Source organism: Neophocaena asiaeorientalis, unplaced genomic scaffold (genome assembly GCF_003031525.2).
Source record: "Neophocaena asiaeorientalis asiaeorientalis breed wild unplaced genomic scaffold, Neophocaena_asiaeorientalis_V1.1 scaffold18, whole genome shotgun sequence".
Classification (NCBI taxonomy): domain Eukaryota; kingdom Metazoa; phylum Chordata; class Mammalia; order Artiodactyla; family Phocoenidae; genus Neophocaena; species Neophocaena asiaeorientalis.
Genome location: NW_020172444.1, coordinates 410,906 through 429,608, shown reverse-complemented (window position 1 = coordinate 429,608; position 18,703 = coordinate 410,906). Strand labels below are relative to the sequence as shown.

At 40.0% G+C, this 18,703-nt stretch overlaps 2 protein-coding genes across 5 annotated transcripts in view; one reads left to right on the top strand and one right to left on the bottom strand.

The window, feature by feature from the left end:
* YIPF4 (Yip1 domain family member 4) overlaps positions 1–3,084 on the bottom strand; it is a 30,418-nt gene extending 27,334 nt beyond the window's left edge. The window contains exon 1 of the mRNA XM_024732247.1: positions 2,764–3,084. Coding sequence (XP_024588015.1) covers positions 2,764–2,842 — 79 coding nt within the window. The 5' untranslated portion in view covers positions 2,843–3,084. The remainder of the gene's footprint in view (positions 1–2,763) is intronic.
* A 6,707-nt stretch (positions 3,085–9,791) lies between these two features.
* Positions 9,792–18,703, top strand: part of NLRC4 (NLR family CARD domain containing 4) — a 38,888-nt gene continuing 29,976 nt past the window's right edge. For all 4 annotated transcript variants that reach the window (XR_003001384.1, XM_024732079.1, XM_024732087.1 and 1 more), the window contains exons 1-3: positions 9,792–9,927; positions 14,770–14,896; positions 18,371–18,631. Coding sequence is in view for 3 of the 4 variants with exons in the window: in XM_024732079.1 (XP_024587847.1) it covers position 14,896; positions 18,371–18,631 (262 nt within the window). In the remaining variant the exon portion in view is untranslated. The remainder of the gene's footprint in view (positions 9,928–14,769; positions 14,897–18,370; positions 18,632–18,703) is intronic.

The window sequence follows — 18,703 nt, the reverse complement described above, 5'->3', positions numbered from 1 at the left end:
AGGGGAGGGGCCCCCAAACCCAAAAAAAAAAAAAAAAAAAAAAAGTTTCATCTTGGGGTAAGAAGGAGAAAAGCATTCTAAGCATGAGGACCTTGATACACATAGATATGGAGACAAACACCAAGGCACATTTTAAAACAAAGGACATGTACAAATTAGTAACGATAAGTATCACTGAGAAAGAGACTAGGACAGAATCTAGAAGCAAGGTATACAATAAAACCTCTACAAGCTAAATACATCCATGGTTAGATAAACACCGTAAGAGGGGAAAAGCAAGAATTTACGTGACACGCTTAGGAACTAGAGAAGAAACTTGGTGTTGCAGAGTCAAATGTTTATGTTAGAGAACAGTAAAAAAATAACCGTGGCACCAATTAATAATGAAACCCAAAGCAGCAGCAACACTGCTAACAAATACTGAGCACTTAACTCTTCTAGGTATACTAAGCGCTTTGCATTTGCAAAATGTTTGAGCACTTGGGTATTATTATTCTCATTTTATGTATACGAAAACTGAGGTTAAGAGAGATTAAGTAACTTGCCCAACATCACAAAGATAGTAATTGGTAAAGACAGGATGCAAATCCAGGACTCTATACTTCAGATTCACTATTCAGTTTACAAAAATATATGTAAGACGCATCATGGTTTAGTATAAAGAAATCTTAGGAAAGAGAACGCTAGCTCTTAATTCCAGATCCTTCATGTGGAGGTTACTGAACTTCTCTAAGCCTCAGGTTCACTAGACCTAGAGTCTGTCATACAGAGTGAAGTAAGTCAGAAAGAGAAAGACAAATACCGTATGCTAACACATATATATGGAATTTAAGAAAAAAATGTCATGAACAACCTAGGGGTAAGACAGGAATAAAGACACAGACCTACTGGAGAACGGACTTGAGGATATGGAGAGGGGGAAGGGTGAGCTGTGACAAAGCAAGAGAGAGGCATGGACATATATACACTACCAAACGTAAGGTAGATAGCTAGTGGGAAGCAGCCGCATAGCACAGGGATATCAGCTCCGTGCTTTGTGACCGCCTGGAGGGGTGGGATAGGGAGAGTGGGAGGGAGGGAGACGCAAGAGGGAAGAGATATGGGAACATATGTATATGTATAACTGATTCACTTTGTTATAAAGCAGAAACTAACACACCATTGTAAAGCAATTATACCCCAATAAAGATGTAAAAAAAAAACACACAGGAATAATAAAGCTCAGCAGGATTCTTAGAAAGATCAAACAAGCTGTTTGCTTAAAATACTGTAAATTTAAACTGTATAATGTTATAATCTTGAGGGTATTATACAAATATCTATCCTTGTCTGTATATCCCTGGATATACAGGGAGTCTATACAATCTTGGAGGCTATACGGAGAAGTCTGAATAAATCTTACGGATTTTACTTATTCCAGGTTTCTTGGTTTAATATATGGAGTCAATGGATTAGCTTGTTATATTATTGTCAGATTTCTTAGGCATATTTAAGAAAGGTAATTCCTGGAGGAAGTGGGGGTATTAGAACTATAAACACAGATATATAAGTCTGAACAGACATCAGGTTGTGATACTCAATTTTTTGTGTATACAGACAATTTTTTCTTAAAGTCTGGAAAACTACGGTTGGTTATTCCTCCCCAAGCACTAGGCTACCAAATGTAGATGAAACAAACTAAAATATTTTGGGTTGCTATATTTCACCAAATTTCCATATTACATTTAAATGTATCGGCTATGTTCTCTATGATAAAAATTGTATTTTGCATTTTAATATAACCAAAACTACAGTACTATTTTTGTTTTTAAACAACGCCATTCAAAAACCAATACGAGGAAAGCAAAACAGAAAAAGGGAAAGCAAGCTATATTAACTGATGCATTACAAAACTCGAGTTCTCAGGAAACACACTAGGTCCTTCTCTAGAATGAAATTTCTGTAGTTAAGTATAACTTATTTTTCCATATCCAGCACTTAAGTCTGGTCACTGGAAAATTACTGGTATACAAAGTCTAACAAAAGTAGCAGAGAAAGATTTCAGTTACAAAGAGTCGGTAAAGTACAGAGAAAAGGAGGAAAACAAATTCTCCCGTGCTGTAGAAAAATCTCTCCAGCACAAATGGTTCCTCAAAACAGTACATAAGGAAATCTGGAAAGCAACTGAAACTTCTTGTAATCCAGCTGGGTGTTCCCAAATATATCTGGGTCTACTTCTCTGAATATTGAGGTCAAACATCATAAAATAGGAGGAAAACTTTAACGTTGGCAAGATACCAGGTTCCATAAAACCCACAAACTCCTCGAGGGAAGTTAGTATTTGCAGCGCCTGATTTAATTTCAGCAAAAAGTTATGTGCTGATAAATAACAAAGCAACAAGCTCTCGTTCCTCGTTCTCATTCTTTGACACCTAGCCCGGCCAATCTAACCATCCCTTTCTGAGCAATGCCAAGTCACTTTAGAAATAAAATCTTGGGGTCCCGTGGGGGCCCTCGAGGTGGGTAAGTTCGCCAGAAAAACCTGCCACCAGACGGTGTAGCGAAAACCAGAAACTGACCGAGTCACTTGGAAAGTTCCCCACACCCCACCCTCGACCACTCGGGCCTCTCGGAAGGCCCGGCGGGAGCAGAGGGCTCGAGTCCCCCATGGGTCAGCTTCTTGCCCGTCCCCACCGGGCCACAACCGCCTCGGCCCCAGAAAGACACTGCCGCGTCCACCCGGCGTCCCCCAGGGCGACGTACCCTCCCGGGGCTCAGTCTCACCTTCCGCGTCTGCTGAGGAGACAAAGGTGAAGTCCCCGTTAGTGGGGGAATACGCAGGGGGAGGGCCCGGCGGCTGCATCTCGCGGCCCCACCGAGCCCGCGGCGGAGGAGGAGGCTGTGGCTGGGCCCAGGCCCCAAGGCGGCCGCGGCGCCGACCAGCACGCGCGCCCGACGGCGCGACCCGCGAGCCGAGATAATGTAGGATGGGAACGAGGCCGGAGACGAGCGCAGCTGGCCGGGGGTCTGCCCCTGAGGGTCCCCCACCAAAGACCTCTCGGTGGCTGCCGCCCAGAAACCACAACGCCGGCGCCCTGACAGGACCATAACAGTGACAGCGTCGCTGCGATTGGCTCTTTGTAATGTGCTCGCCCATTGGCTCCCGGAGGAAGGTTCTGATTGGCCCTCCCTGTTGTTGATTCCGGAAGTTTACCCAGGACAGGAAGTTCACTTGTAATTCGTGGAAAGCTCGAGCTTCCCGCTGGTTTTTGTTTCCGTTAAGTCAATTCTCTTCTGGCTTTTCTTTATTTCCTCTGCTTTTGTTAACTGGGCGGGTTAAAGAATTTTAGAACCGGGAATGTTTTTAGAGGTCAGCATTGGTCCGCACCGGCCCAAGATCCCAAGATTCCGTTTACCTTAGTCATTAATTAATTGTATAGTATCTTGGCTTAAATTATATATCATCTCTGAGACTCAGTTTCCTCATCTGGGAAATGAAGGGGGCTGGATTAGACTGATAAAAAAGAAGATAAACTGTAAATTGCCACCCAAAGACTAGGGCTGTAGTCAAGCCACATTCCTTTATGAGGGAGGTAATTGAGGCCAGAAAAGGTGAAGAAGGAACAGAAGTACCTAAATCTTCTGAATTCTAGTCCAATGCCCTTTTCTTTCTTTCTTTCTTTTTATAAACTTATTTATTTATTTATTTTTGTCTGTGTTTGGTCTTCGTTGCTGAGTGCGGGCTTTCTCTAGTTGCAGCGAGCCAGGACTGCTCTTCGTTGTGGTGCGGGGACTTCTCATTGGGTGGCTTCTCTTGTTGCGGAGCACGGGCTCTAGGCACGCAGGCTCAGTAGTTGCGGCACATGGGCTCAGTAGTTGTGGCTCACGGGCTTCGTTTCTCCGCGGCATGTGGGATCTTCCTGGACCAGGGTTCGAACCAGTGTCCCCTGCATTGGCAGGAGAATTCTTAACCACTGCGTCACCAGGGAAGTCCCCAATGCTGTTTTCACTACAAGGCCCTGTCTGCTGATAAACTTACAAATCCATCTAATTTTTGAAGTTTTTAAATAGATATACTTAATTTTAATATCCAAGCTACATTAATGTGACTTCCAATTTGGAGAGGGAGAGTTTGAGGGTATATTATGAGGACAGCCTTGGGGAAATAAATGATAGATCAGCGGTAGAGCAATGGGAAGGCATGGCCATTAATGTGTAAAAGGGAATATTGAAAAAATTCTCACAGGAGGTAACAATTAACTTGGTACTTAAAAGATGAGTAAAAATTTTCAGCCAAAGAGGTGTGGGGGGCTGACAGCCTGGGTCATAACATTCCAAAGATCATTTAATGGACTTGGGAAACTGGAAGTCATTTAGTTTACTTGGACCTTAGTTTACGTGGGAGAGAATGGCTACAGATGAGACTGCATGAATAGGTAAAGAAGAAATCATGAACAATCTTGCATGCTATTCGAAGGATTAAAAAATATTTTTATGGAAGTGTTGGGGGAACCATTAAAGGAATTAGAGCAAAGGAGTGACATATCAGATATTCGTGTTACAATAATTACTTAAACTGTCCACAGTAGTGGATGTTTTGGTTTGGGAAGCAGAGACTGGTATTATTTTTTTTTTACATAAATTTATTTATTTTTGGCTGAGTTGGGTCTTTGTTGCTGCGTGCGGGCTTTCTCTAGTTGCGGCAAGTGGGGGCTACTCTTTGTTGCGGTGTGCAGGCTTCTCATTGGGGTGGCTTCCCTTGTTGCAGAGCACGGGCTCTAGGCGCCTGCGCTTCAGTAGCTGTGGCGCACGGGCTTAGTTGCTCTGCAGCATGTGGGATCTTCCTGGACCAGGGCTCGAACCTGCTTTGGCAGGCGGATTCTTAACCACTGCGCCACCACGGAAGTCCAAAACTGGATACAATTTAAATGTCCATGAGAATGAGTAAATAAATTTTGGGATAGCCATTTAATGAAATGATACACTGAGAATCATCTTTTAGAGTTATTTCATGATATGGGGGAAAACAATATCAAAATTCTTTATGAAGTGAAAAAAATCTGTTTTTTTCACTTTCACTTTGATCTGCTCGTGATCTCAATTTGCATATGCTCCCAACATTATATAGATACAGAAATATAAAAAATATAACTGAAAGTATAACATCTCAAAGTGTCACAAGTGATTATTATCGTGGGTGGCTTCTGTGCTTTTCTATATTAAGCTTTTCTATGTTTTCCAAATTTTCTGAAATTAATATGTATTACTTTTTTAATTAAAAATATTTTATAAAGATAAAAGCAGTTTAATTAGTTTCAAATGGTATAGAAATATATCCCATTCAGCGCTTGCTGTATTTTCTTCATTGAGTCAAGAGGTAATTATCTCATTAATTACATACAAAAATGCTTTTGCAGAATCAGCTTTTTAAAAACTAGAAAATGGTATGTTCACTTTTCAAACATAAATAGCTTAATCCAGGACCATCCTCAATAAAATGTGGTGGATGAATTATTTTAGATACTAACCAGCAAGCCCTGATCATTTTTTCTCTCAAGACCTTTCTCAGTCAATAGTCCTGAGTCCATTGACCCAGATATCTAGAGCATCCGTGGTTGGAAGGGGGATGACCCTACTCCCTAGTTTCCGGAGGCTTTCCTGTAGTATTCAGGAAGTCTGAAATTCCCAATCTTCTGTGAGGAGATGGGAGAAGCAGAGAGACAGACAGTTTGTAAGGCAGGGGTGGAAAACATGCATTCAAAGGCTGAGATGTAAACTGCTGACTTGGAGCAAGAGGAGGAAGGAGCCACATCTTAGCAGTCTCCTGGCAGCGGGCAACCAGATGGGATCCACACTGGGAAACAGAAATTACACACCACCCAAGCCAAGTGTAACACTCAGGATGAGTATACCAGCAACAAGTTCCATCACAGGAACTGAGCTGAGGAGAGGATTCTGATCCCCCTTATTGCTGTTAGAGGCAGAACTTAGACTACATCCTAGGAAGGAGAGAGGGAAAAGAAAAAGTCAACAGGAGTTTTAAGTTGGAATATGACTAAACTATAGATCTGAATAGACTGAGGGCTCACTGAACTGGAGAAACTGACCTCAAAATGAGTAGATTAGAATTCTCCCATTAACTTAAATGGAGGTTGTATCAGACAGCAGCTTGATTTATAGAGAAATAAAGTTTGCGTCTTTTCATACCTGAGTTTATAACTGTGAAATTCATACACTAAATCAAAGGCAGTAGAATCATCATAGACTCATTCCAAAATATTTCCATTGTAAAAATGGACTGATTGGTTTGTGCTTTACCTAAAGGAATTATTATATAACTAATGGTGGAATATTAGTTAAGCCTTGGCCTAACTGTCTTCTGTATACTCTTGCTTAAATTTTTAAATCACCTGTGGTGGAGAAGTAATCACAAATTTTTTATAGGACACTAATCAAATTTACTTACCCAGATTCCTACTTGTCATCCCCTAACCACTCTTATTCAGAGAATCTTAAATTTGATAGAGATCAGAACTAATTCAACTTCCCACATAAAGCAAATACTAACCTCCTAAAGAATTCATGCCAATTAGCTACTAAGACAATAGTCAATGTGAAAAGGTACAACAGAGCCCATTTCAGTGGGTTTAAGCAGAAAAGAACCTTATCGAGGATGTCAGGTAACTCACAGAATCTTCAGGAGGGTCCAGAGAACCAGGATTGGGAGGTTGTGCAAGCAAGAGCAGGTGATTTCAGGGCTGCATTGCTCACTTGGCAACCCTACTGTCTCTGCCATTGGACACAGGCTCTGCAGGACACCAGAGCTGGAGCAACTGTGCTACTGCTTCCACAGCTGGATATCTCTTCGCTATTTCACCAGGATGGCTTTCACATTGGCACCATGTTGGCTCCAAGTGCAGTCTCATATTGGTTTCCAATTGGCAGAACCCTGGGGGTAAGTACGCACTAACTTCAAGGGACGTTGTGAAAAAGGGGTTTTGGCTTTTGCTTTGGGAATGTGGGTTTCATAATTTGGGAAACTCCCCAATTATTGGAAGGGTGTTTTAAAATTCAAGGAGAGCAAAAAGCATGACCAGTTACCCTAAAGCAGTGCATTTTATCTTTGGGAGTCTTTGGCATTTTGAATGAAATATTGATTCCTTGTAAATAACATTTATTTGTCATAAGCATCTGAAACCTGCTCCTTCTTCCCTATGCCACGCCCCTGTAGACATCTGAACACAGCTATCAAAACTCCTTAAAGTCTTTTTTCTTCTTGACAAATATCTCCAGCTATTTCAAATGTTAATTTTAGGATAGGATTTCAGGCACCTTGAAAATCAACAATCTGTTCTCCCACATTCAGTTTCTCTTACTAAAGCCTCTCTTATATTAGTGTATCTGAATTATTAGACAGGCCAATTGTAAGGAGTGAGGATGGGGAATTATATAGAGTTTTATATATATATTTTATATATATATATATATATATATAAAGCTGAGAATAATAGACATGATATACCCCTACTTTCTAAAGGAGTTAGTTACTCAAGAAGGTTTGGCCCTCCTTTATTAAGGCATACTAGGAAGTTGCCAAAAATGAATTGGCCCAATAGCTTCCCCTGCCACTGACTTTTTGGGCAGAAGACTAGCAAAATTCTAGAACAATTATTAGAGTTAGGAGTTACAGGCCCCCAGGGAGAAAAGTATTGTGACTTTCCCCCTCCTTCCCCATTAAATTGAGAGTGAAAAGCATGAGTATCTATAAATGTTTAAAGTCACCAAATAGCACTCATGTGGTACTTTCAGATACAGTAGCTCAGATGATGTTCAAACAATCCTGGAACAAGCTGGGGATTTTTTTACTGCTAATAGGCTTAAGCCACCACTTTACTGCTAAGAAGCTTAAGTGACTTGTTTTAGAAACAAGATGAAACCCACACTTGAAACCCACACTTGAACTCAGGTCTTTTGGCTCCAGAGCCCTGGGCATTTCCACTTTGCCACACTCCCAGGAGAGTAAAGGGTGGGAAGAGACTAGGAGGAAAAGCAAAAGGCAAGGGACATAGCTCTTGGAACTTCTTCAAGATGCCAAGATTTCTAGTACGTTATTCATTCTAAATTCATTGAAAACAACTGACTGCAAATCCATTTGCAAAGGAAAGTGATGGGGCCACATGGAGGATGTGCATGAATGAATGTGGATATAATTTTGCTCCTTTTACCATGATATTCTACAGCATTAGTCTCCTGCGGCTGCTGTAACAAAATACCATACACTGGATGGCTTAAAACAACAGAAATTTATTCTCTCACACTCTGGAGGCCAGATGTCCAAAATCAGCATCCCTGGGCTGAAATCAAGTTGTAAGCAGGACCATGCTCCCTCTGGAGGCTCAAGAGGAGAATCCATCCTTTGTCTCTTCTAGCTTCAGGTGGCTGCCCCTGTTCCTTGACTCACAGCCACTCCAGTCTCTGCCTCCATAGTCACATTGTCTTCTCCTTTTCTATCTCTTTCAAATCTCCTTCTGCCTCTCTTTTATGTGGACACTTTTGACTGCATTTAGTGCTTACCCAGATAATCCAGGATTATCTCCCCATCTCAAGACCCTTAGTTTAATCACATCTATAAAGATACATTTACAGGTTCCAGGGATTAAGAGTTGATATATTTGGGTGGAAACTACAACCACATTTCTACACTTCCCCTTTCTATCCTGTTTTACATCATTTGTTACTACAAAAGTAATAGGTGTTCGTTATAGAAAATCAGAATATATGGATAAACAAAAGAAAAAATTTGAAATTACTCCCCAAAGATAAGTAGTATTTATATTGTTGGTGCCTATCTTTACAGTTTTTTCTCTGTGAACACACATTTACATATAGGTTTCACTAAAATTTCAGAAATCCAGCTGATGGCACAGCCCTTGATCTCACTTCAGAGACGCCCACCTCACAAGTTGGGAAACACTGTTGTTACTCCCATAGAAAACCCAGAATGTAGAAATTTATTTAGGGTAAAACTTAGGTATCCCTCTATGTCAGGTAAGTTAATGTCGGAATGCTCTTTTTGAAATAAGAAGTTTTGTAACATAAAAATTTCGTGATTGTGCAAAGATGGGGAAAATGTATGCAAGAATGTCATTCTCAAGAGAAGTCCTGGGAGATTTCTCCATTCTGGGAGCCGAGTGTGAACTGGCTTCCTGGAGTTTGTGACCACAAGCTCTGAATGTGTGTGTGCATGTGGGAGCCTGTGGCTCTTCATAGTTGGAGGATGCCCTGAGCACTATCAGTTGGGTGGGCTGATAGTGGTGGTCCATTTGTTCTGTGCTCACCTTGCCGAGGACCCTGGTGACTAAGAGTATGCATTTGCTAGAAGTCTCCTGGGACCCGAGGTACAGATGATAAGCATGACTTTGGCTGCTTTGCAATAAACTTTAACTAACCAAACCAACTTATTTCATTTCTTTCTCTTTCTCTCTCAGTTAATGACAAAAATTAACGCACACTAAGTGTTCAAAACACTTTGTTTTCATTTTAAGCTATAGAATAACAAACTAACGGCAGTAGGATTCATATGTTGTGAATAAACAGGGAACAAATGAGTAATTCCTTTCTTGTTGTGAATTTCCAGCTTTTGCATCTTTAAGCTCGTTTCACTTCTTTCCCCAGCTACTTGAACTTACACTCATCTTCCCTTTTTGATCCCTTTTGAACAGTTTGAACTGTGTCCAAACCATTCTTACTATGCTTTGAAAAAAAAAAAAAGAAAAGAAGAACTTGTCAGTGTTTGCCATTTTCTTACAGTCCCCGGCCACAGAATGAGACTTCAGATCTACAGGAACACCAGGCTTTGCTGTGAAACAAAAAGCAAATGAAAAGAAACTTTATTTTAAAAGTGTCTTTTGATCCACCAAGAAGAGGGCAACTGGATTGTTCATCCAGGTACAGTGGGGAGAGAGAATGGGGTTTTAAGTGGGTTTTGGAACCTAATGTTGAAATTTGGATTTACATTCATTTAAAGTTTGTGTCTGGTGGGTATGAAAGCCTTAACACTGAAGAATGCAGTTTTGCTTGGCTGGCTGGACTTGCCTGCAGGGAGACTTTTAGGGGTGGTGAGTCTGGTCTGCTGGAGTTTCATGGGGTTCTTCAGAATTGATGTTTAAATGCATGTTAAGTCAGAGGGATGCATTTGTGTTTACTGTGAGGAAAAGGACTTTGAAAATACTTTTTGGCTTTACAGAAATGAAACCTACTGTTGTTAGTGAGACTGCTATTAGAGTTGCAGGAGGTCAGAGCTGAAGAGCCCTAGGGGCACTGCTCAGTCCATGCACTCCCCTGAATTACAAGAAACCTGATATCTGGACAGAGCAGTGAAGGGAACCGCTGCTTACAGGATACCTATTATTGATAGGGTCTTTACAGACTTTATCTCAGTTAATCCTTACAACCCTGGAGGAGAGAGGTGGAAAATGTAGAGAGAAGTCAAGTGACTTGCTGTAGGTCACGCAGCTAATTGTCTACAGAATTAGGATAGAACCTCGTCTCCTGTCACTGTTCCCTTTAACAGTTCAGCGCCCTTCTATAATACTAATTGTGTTAGTCTGCTCGGGCTGCCATAACAAAATACCACAGACCGGTTGGCTTAAACAACAGAAAGTTATTTCCTCACAGTTCTGGAGGCCAGAAGTCCAAGGTCAGAGTGTTGGCAGGTTTAGCTTCTCCTGAGGCCTCTCTCCTTAGCTTGAAGACGGCCGCCTGCCCACTGTGTCCTCCCATGATCTCTCCTCAGGGTGTGCATCTCTGGGGTCTCTCTCCGTGTGTCCACATCTACTCTTCTTATAAGGACACCAAGCAGATTGGATTAGGGCCCATCCTAAAGGCCTCATTTAACTTAATTACATCTTTAAAGCCCCCCATCTTTAGGTACAGTCACATTCTGAGCTATTGGGGGTTAGGACTTCAATATATGGACTTCGGGGGGAACACAATTCAGCCAATAACATTAACAGTAACAATAATATGTGAGATTGCTGGAGTCTATTGGAGATCTAAGAGCATTCTAGACTAGAGCCTTTTTACTAGAAAGGGAGACAGATAACGCCCACTGACCATCGCTGTCCCAACTGCTCTCCTGTTTAATCTTCATAACAGTCCTAGGAGGTGGATATTATCCATGTCAGTGTTTCAGATAAAGAAATCAAGACTCAGATAGGTAAAGGTACCCATCTAATAAGCTGCACAGTGAGGATTTGAATTCAGGACTGCAATGCCAAAGCTCACACACATTTTCCACTTCTGTGTGCTGCCTCTCTGCTCCCATTATATATAACTTTTCTCTCATTTCATCCATAAGTTGTAGGAATGGCTCCATAGACATGGGTTTATGGGTCCTGAGTAAATTCCGTTCTCTAAGGAGGTCATGTAACCATTTTGAAGAAAATATCCATTTTTAGAATTAGTTCTAAATATTATTTCCCAAAGCACAAATATAGGAAAAGGACTTCCTCCATGTAATTCAGTTATTCTCTGGACATCTTGCTTAAGGGTGGGACCTGGGGGGTGTTCAGAGCAATAGCCAGGGTCCAGGGGAGCAAACTGGTCAGAGCCTTATTCTTTATGCCAGTGGGTAACAATAGGTGACCCGAGCTTCAGACTACAGGCAGATTTTCTTCTTGAGAGCAACAAATAACTAGTTGACTATCTCTGAGTAGGTTTTCTGATCTAGTCACAGACTTCTCTGTGGGTAGGAAGACTATTCAGTATCCAAACTGAATATGAATTTTTAGCATCTTCAGAATCAGCTGAGATTGCTGCCTGATGGTCCACGTAAAGTTTTAATCATTTTAGTGGGCGAAGTGACTGGATGGCTAACTCTGGGACTAGTTTATTCTCTTTACATGTGAATATAAAAAGCTTCTTGGACCCTTCCTCTATCTTCTTCCTCTTTTTTCTGTTCTCACTTAAACTCTAACCTAGTCAGTGGAGGACTGATTCCTCCCAGACCCACCCTTTTTTCTGGGAGGTGTCTAGGAAGGGAGGGAAGAAACTGTAGTAGCTGCTATCCTTTCTGTGTGCCGGTCACTATCCCTTGACTGAGGACTCCCAGGCTGTCAGGGCTAGAGCTGGAATTTGAACTCAGTCCTGGAGTGAAAATAGGCCCTTGCTCACACTCACGAGTTGTCTCAATCCGTGTTTTCAGGCTCTTTCCCCCATGGCTCCTTTCCTATGCTGCTTCCTCTGCCAAGAAATAGCCTTTCCCCTTTACTGCCTGGTGAACTTTGGTTTCCTTTAAGAACAATTCAAAAGTCACCTCTTACAGGCAGAATTAAATCCCTCCATGGGATTCCCCCTACAACACTGAACTTCAAACTTTTACTGACTTCAACACACAATAAGAAGTAAGACATCACTACCCAGTGCCAGGATATACAAGTAACTGAAATGAAGCTTTCCTGAAAAAATACAGTACATTCTGATATTTTAATTCTATTTCATTTTTAAAATTATTCTAATTGTAACACACTTCAATTGATATCATGACCTGCTAATGAGTTCACTAGTTTGAAAAACTGCCCTCAAAGAAACTCTTTCTTCCTTTGACAGCTTTTCTTGCTTCTCTCATCTCCGAAAGCCTCAGATCCTCTGGCTCCTCACACAAAGACAATGGGGCCCAGTTCTTTGGTGCCCCATCCATTAGCCATCTAAGTTCCATTTTAATCTCATTTATTTGTCCAGTGATGAAAAGTTTGGCCCTAAGAGCATGACTATTTGTATCTCAGCTGGGTGTACCTAGCATATTTGACATTTAAACAAATCATTTTGTACACCTCCCTCCTTCATATAAACTAATTTTCAATAATAGTCACACAACAAGATTAATGATAGTAATGGCAAAAAAGGAAACTCAGAAAGTGACAATTAATTTAATGTGGTAAAACACATGTAACATGAAATTTACCATCTTAACCATTTTTTAAAAATTAGACATTGGATTTTATTTTACTTATTTGTTTATTTTTTTGGCTCTGCCACACGTCTTGCAGGATCTTAATTCCCTAAACCCGTGCCCTCTGCTGTGGAAGCTGGAGTCTTAACCACTGGACCACCAGGAAACTCCCCCATCTTAATCATTTTTAAGTGTACAGTTCAGTAGCAGTTATGTATATTCACACAGTTGTACAATCTCCAGAACTTTTGTGTATTGCAAAATTGAAACTGTATCTGTTAAGCAACAATTCCCCATTTTTCTCTCCCCACAGCCCCTGGCAACTACCATTCTACTTTCTGTTTCTATGAGGCAGTTTACTACTTCAACCACCAACTTTATCAAACTCTCACACATCAAGCCAATATTTCCCCTGCCCTAAGTCACTCCCAGGCCACCCTTATAGTCCAGAGTCTACTGAAATTATTCAAACTATCCAATCCTAAACTTGCTGAACTTGCCTACCCTGCATCACCTGTTTCTTCCTGTGAAAACTGTTATAGAGGCTCTGGGCTAAGCTTTCTCCTTAGCTCCTTCTGCCTCCTAATCAACTCTGGTACTTCCCCATGAGGCCCCATGTGGTCCTGTGTGGCACGGCAGGCCCTCCTTCTCTTGCGAATCATAAGTAATAAAACATTTTTCATTGGCATTGACGTCTTCATTTTGTCACTCAGTTATCTCTGTAAATTAAATCCTAGGCACAATCAAAACAACCACAGATGAGTAAAAAATATTTATAATACATGTATTTGACAAAAAAGTTGTATTCAGAATCTATGAAGAACTCTTGAAAGTCAATAATAAAAAGACAACCCAATTTGTAAAATGGGCAAAAGATTTGTACAGATACTTCACAAAAAGTTTATGAATGAACAATAAAGTACATGAAAAGATGCTCAACATCATTAGTCATCAAGAAATGAAAATTAATATTACAAAATGAGATAACACTACCCATTCATTAGAATGGCTAAAATTAAAAAGACGGATAATGCCAAGTGCTGCTGAGGATTTGGAACCACTGGAACTGTTGATTTTATCTGCTGGTAAGCATGTAAAATGGTATGACCACTTTAAAAAAGTTTGGCACCGTCAATAAAATTAACATACACTCACCATATGACCTAGAAATTCCACTTCTAGATTCTCACCCAATAGAAATGAAAACGTATGTCCACAAAGGAATGTTGATAGAAGCTTCATTCATGATAGCCAAAAACTGGACACAAACCAAATGTCCATCAACAGAATTAATAGGTAAATTGATCTGTTCCTACAATGGAATACTGCTTAGCCATTAAAAACGACTGAACTACCAATTCCTGCAAACAGCAAGGAGAATCTCAACAGCATGATACTAAGTGAAAGGAGCCAGACACAAGAGTACCCCCTACATTTGTCCATTTACATGAATTTCTAGAACAGGCAAAAGTAATTTATAGTTAAATAAATCCGATCAGTGGTTGCTTTGATGGAAGCTAGGAGGAATGAATTATAAAGGGGCACAAGGGAACTTTCTGCAGTGATGGGAATATTCTAAATCTTGACTGGGGTATTACTGACTTGGGTGTGTACATTTGTCAAAGCTCCTTGTATTTTATTGCATGTAAATTTTACGTCAATGAAATTGATTTTTAAAATGAGGCAGTTTACTACTTAACTGATATAGAAATGTCTCAAAAATATACTAAATGAAAAAAAAACATGTCAAACATTATGTATAGTGCATCCTTTTTGGTGTGGGGAAAAAAATACAAAAGTGACAATGGTTGCTGTCTTGATTGTTTCTGTTTTGTTAGTTTTACAGAATGAGTAGCCGTTTTACAGAAAGAAGAGGACAGTATTGGAGTCATCTTTGACTTCTCCATTTGGAACTAATATTGTCTATTGAGATATAGAAAGCTGGAAAGCTTTTATTCAGAACAAGTAAGTATACTAGAAATCAAATCTGCATGATTGTAGAGCGTGTTTCCAAATACGGGTGATATTGAGCAGAAAATCAACTCATGCCTTTCTCTGATCAGTTATATTGATATATGGAATGCCCATCAAATATTTTTCTGTGGTTCTGAGAATTCAGTTATAAACGTGGTGGCCCGTGTTAAATGGCAGAACCACAGATAAGCTAGGACTTTCACAGAGAGTGACTGTTTTAAAATATTGGTCCCCTGACATCATGGGAAGCTAGATCCTGGGTTTGAAAGATGGCTTCTGGGAATTTCCTGTTTCCTGGTACATTGCCACACACTTTGAAAGGTTTTGCTATTAGTACTCAGTTCTAAATAATTTGGGACTTGTGTGAGATAAAACACATACATTGTCCTAAAACCTCAGGAAAATCTGAAATAATATACAAATTTGGGGGATATTGATTTGCTTAAGGAACATTAAATAAAAGGTACCATGTTCAAGGTCTGGGTTGCATGTTTAACTCTTGCAAGGATGTGATCCTAGATGACTAAGAATATAAGCCCAAACTATCCAATAGGTTTTTTGTTTGTTTGTTTTTGTTTTTTACTATTCCAAACACTTTATTTTTTAAAAAATTTTATTGGAGTGTAACTGATTTGCAATGTCGTGTTGGTTTCTGCTGTACGGCAAGGTAAATCAGTTATATGTATGCATATATCACCCCAATGTTCACTGCAGCACTATCCAATAGTTCTAATGGTAAATGCGTTCTCACAACTTTTTCATCATGGTGAGGTTTTTCATTTTAATCTGTACCAAATTCATTTATTAAACAAATGTTAATTAATTAACCACAGTTCTAGGCCCTGGGGGTATAATATCAAAACAAAGCATGCTTTTTGTTCTCACAGTGCTTACAATATGGTGTATATTTGCGAGTGTAATTCAGGAATGGAGGGTACAGGGAGAAGGTGGAATAAGGGTAAAATAGACAATAAACAATATTTATTTGAAAAATGATAACACAAATAAAATATAAATAATTGGTAGGTGCAAAATGACATCTCATTATATTAATTGTGTTTTTATTTCTGTGGGTGTTTCCAGAACACATCTCCTATTTGTAACAGTAATTGAATAAAGACGCTATTCTTTCTGATCTCTTTGTCAGTCCTGAAGATGCACTCAGGAAGAATATTACATGATCTATCTTTTTATCAAGTCAGCAATTCAAATCTGAGTCCCTTTGGAAGAAAGAAAGTTCAGCTCTGTTCCACTAGAAATTATCTCCTGTTGGAATTTTCTTATATGCTGAGAATATTGTAATACATTAAGATTCTATTCAAGAATCAAAAGTACATTTATATTTCCTATATTACCTGAAAGCATTTTTCCCCTTAGTGCAATTTGTTGCCCCTAATTTCTTCAATGATATGTCTAATTTTTTGCCTATTGAACATGAATGTTCTTTTATACAAGCTTGCTTTTCATTAAACTCTCTGGGTTTTATGGTTGAAAAGGAAAAAATATTGGTCTCTTGCCATCACCTACTCGGGCTTACCCTCCTGGTCAGACAGCAGAGAGATCTGTTAAGATCATTGTGAAGAAACACGTAGTAGATCTAAGTGGCGACCAAAATGTAACTCTTTCCGCTTTGATGACTGGGTGTAGACTATGGTATCCAATGTAGTTACTAGTAAGTAGCTATATGTGTCTATTTAATGTAAATTTAAATAAACAAAGACTAAATAAAATGTAAAATTCAGTCGCACAGTCACGCTAGCCACATTTCAAGTGCTCAATAGCCACATGTGACTAATGGCTCCACTACTGGACAGAGCAAATATAGAACATGTTTATCATCTCAGAAAATTCTACTGTACAGCACTAGTCTAAACAGAGATATTCTGCTAAGAATGAATACTGGATGAATGAATAAGCAGCATGGTTTTCACTTAACTACTTGATAAGAGAGGAGTATGGTAGTCCACACTCAGGGAGATACCATGGCTAGTAGTAAGAACATCCTACAGTTACATAGCAGCACACTTTTCAAATTTTAAAATATTTTTATGTCTGTGCCTTATGTGACTTTATTCAGTCTTTTTCATGAGCCTTTTAAAGAAATAAAGTATCAATATCTTAATTTTACAGCTGAAGAAATGTCACCTCCAAAAGGCTAGTCCTGTGATCTTGCGGTGGTCTCTAGGCCTTTCTAAGTGGCTAGAATCAGACTTAGAGGTTGTCTCCATAGGGAGGATGTAGAAGCCAAGAAAACAGATGAGACCCCAGAGGGCGAGAGAGAGACTCGCTGACCGGCCATGTAGACAGGGATGTGGTAACGTTCCAGCTGAGGTTAGCAGTAGAGATCTGCATGGGGACCTGGGGTACGATCCTGGGGGTCTGAGTGCCTGATGGTGTAATTCAGACCAGAGATGCCTCAGGGTCTTCGGGAGGAGATATCCACTTGGATGAGTCAAGAAAGATTTGAAAACCAGGAGCAGCCTAGCCCAAGAGGAAAAGTAGTGCAGACAGTGTCTGAGAGTACAATACCAGGGAGGCACTTCTCCGAGCTGGCATGGACTGCCTGGGAGAGTTAGATCTTGGCAAGGCAGACACAGAAACGAGACAGCTTCTTCAGGGAACCTCACTGTGAGAGGTGAGAGAGCTTAAACTGAATACAGAAGACTATTTTGCAGTGATACTCTTCAGAAAATACCAAATTCTATGGGAGATAAAATGTGCTACTCCTTTGAGTGTTGACAGCAGAAAAATGGCTAAAAATAGTAGCTAACATTTATTGAGCTATTACTTTGTATGAAATACTATGCATGAGTTCTCATTACAACTTCATAAGTAAAATACTGTTCTCAACTCCATTGTACAGACAAGGAACCAGTGGTATACTACAGCTGGTTCTTACTGTTTTGTGAGAACTCACTGTTGAATTTTTATGATTTTTGTTAGCCAGCTGACATACATTGTTAGCTTGAATTTGGCCTCAGTGGGAATATTTATAACATGCAGATTGGTACGTGTTATGAATTCAGGCCTTTACCCCCAGAGAGGCAGTGTGTTCAACATTTATCAGCACAGCATTGAAATAAGCTCAAAGAGGTTTAGCAACTTGCCAAGGTTACACAGAAGGTAATGGCAGATCGTACTCCAGTCTCCCTACTTGAAAGCGCATCGTCTTACCCCTGTTACCTTAGTGGGGATGCTTTTATATCAAGGACAAGATTGCTCACTTTACTTTGTTATCAAAGAAAAAACGTCTTGCTCACCAAGGACTCTGGGGTTAGGAATGAGGGTCTTTACAGAGCTTTTCTTGAGGGCCTGGAATTCAAGCATTTGGCATCTCCATAACTCAAGATAGGTCCAAAGGGAAAAAAAAAAAAAAGCATGAACCTAATGCCCTGGCAACATAATGCTGATATGCACATTTTGTATAAATGATTAAATATGTATATTTCTCCCCCATCCCCTCAGTGGATTTCATAAAGGAGAACAGTCAAATTCTCATTCAAAGGATGGGAGTGACTGTTATAAAGCAAATTTTGGATGAGCTATTTGTATGGAATGTTCTGAATTACGCAGAAGTAAACATCATTTGCTGTGAGAAGGTCGAGCAGGATGCTGCAAGAGGGATCATTCACATGATTTTGAAGAAGGGTTCAGAAGCCTGTAACCTCTTCCTTAAATCCCTTGAAAAGTGGAACTATCCTCTGTTTCAGGACTTGCATGGACTTAGTAAGTATTCGTTTTCTTTTAGCTGTTCTACAAATAGAATAAATCATGAAGAAGATCCATAATCCCCATGAC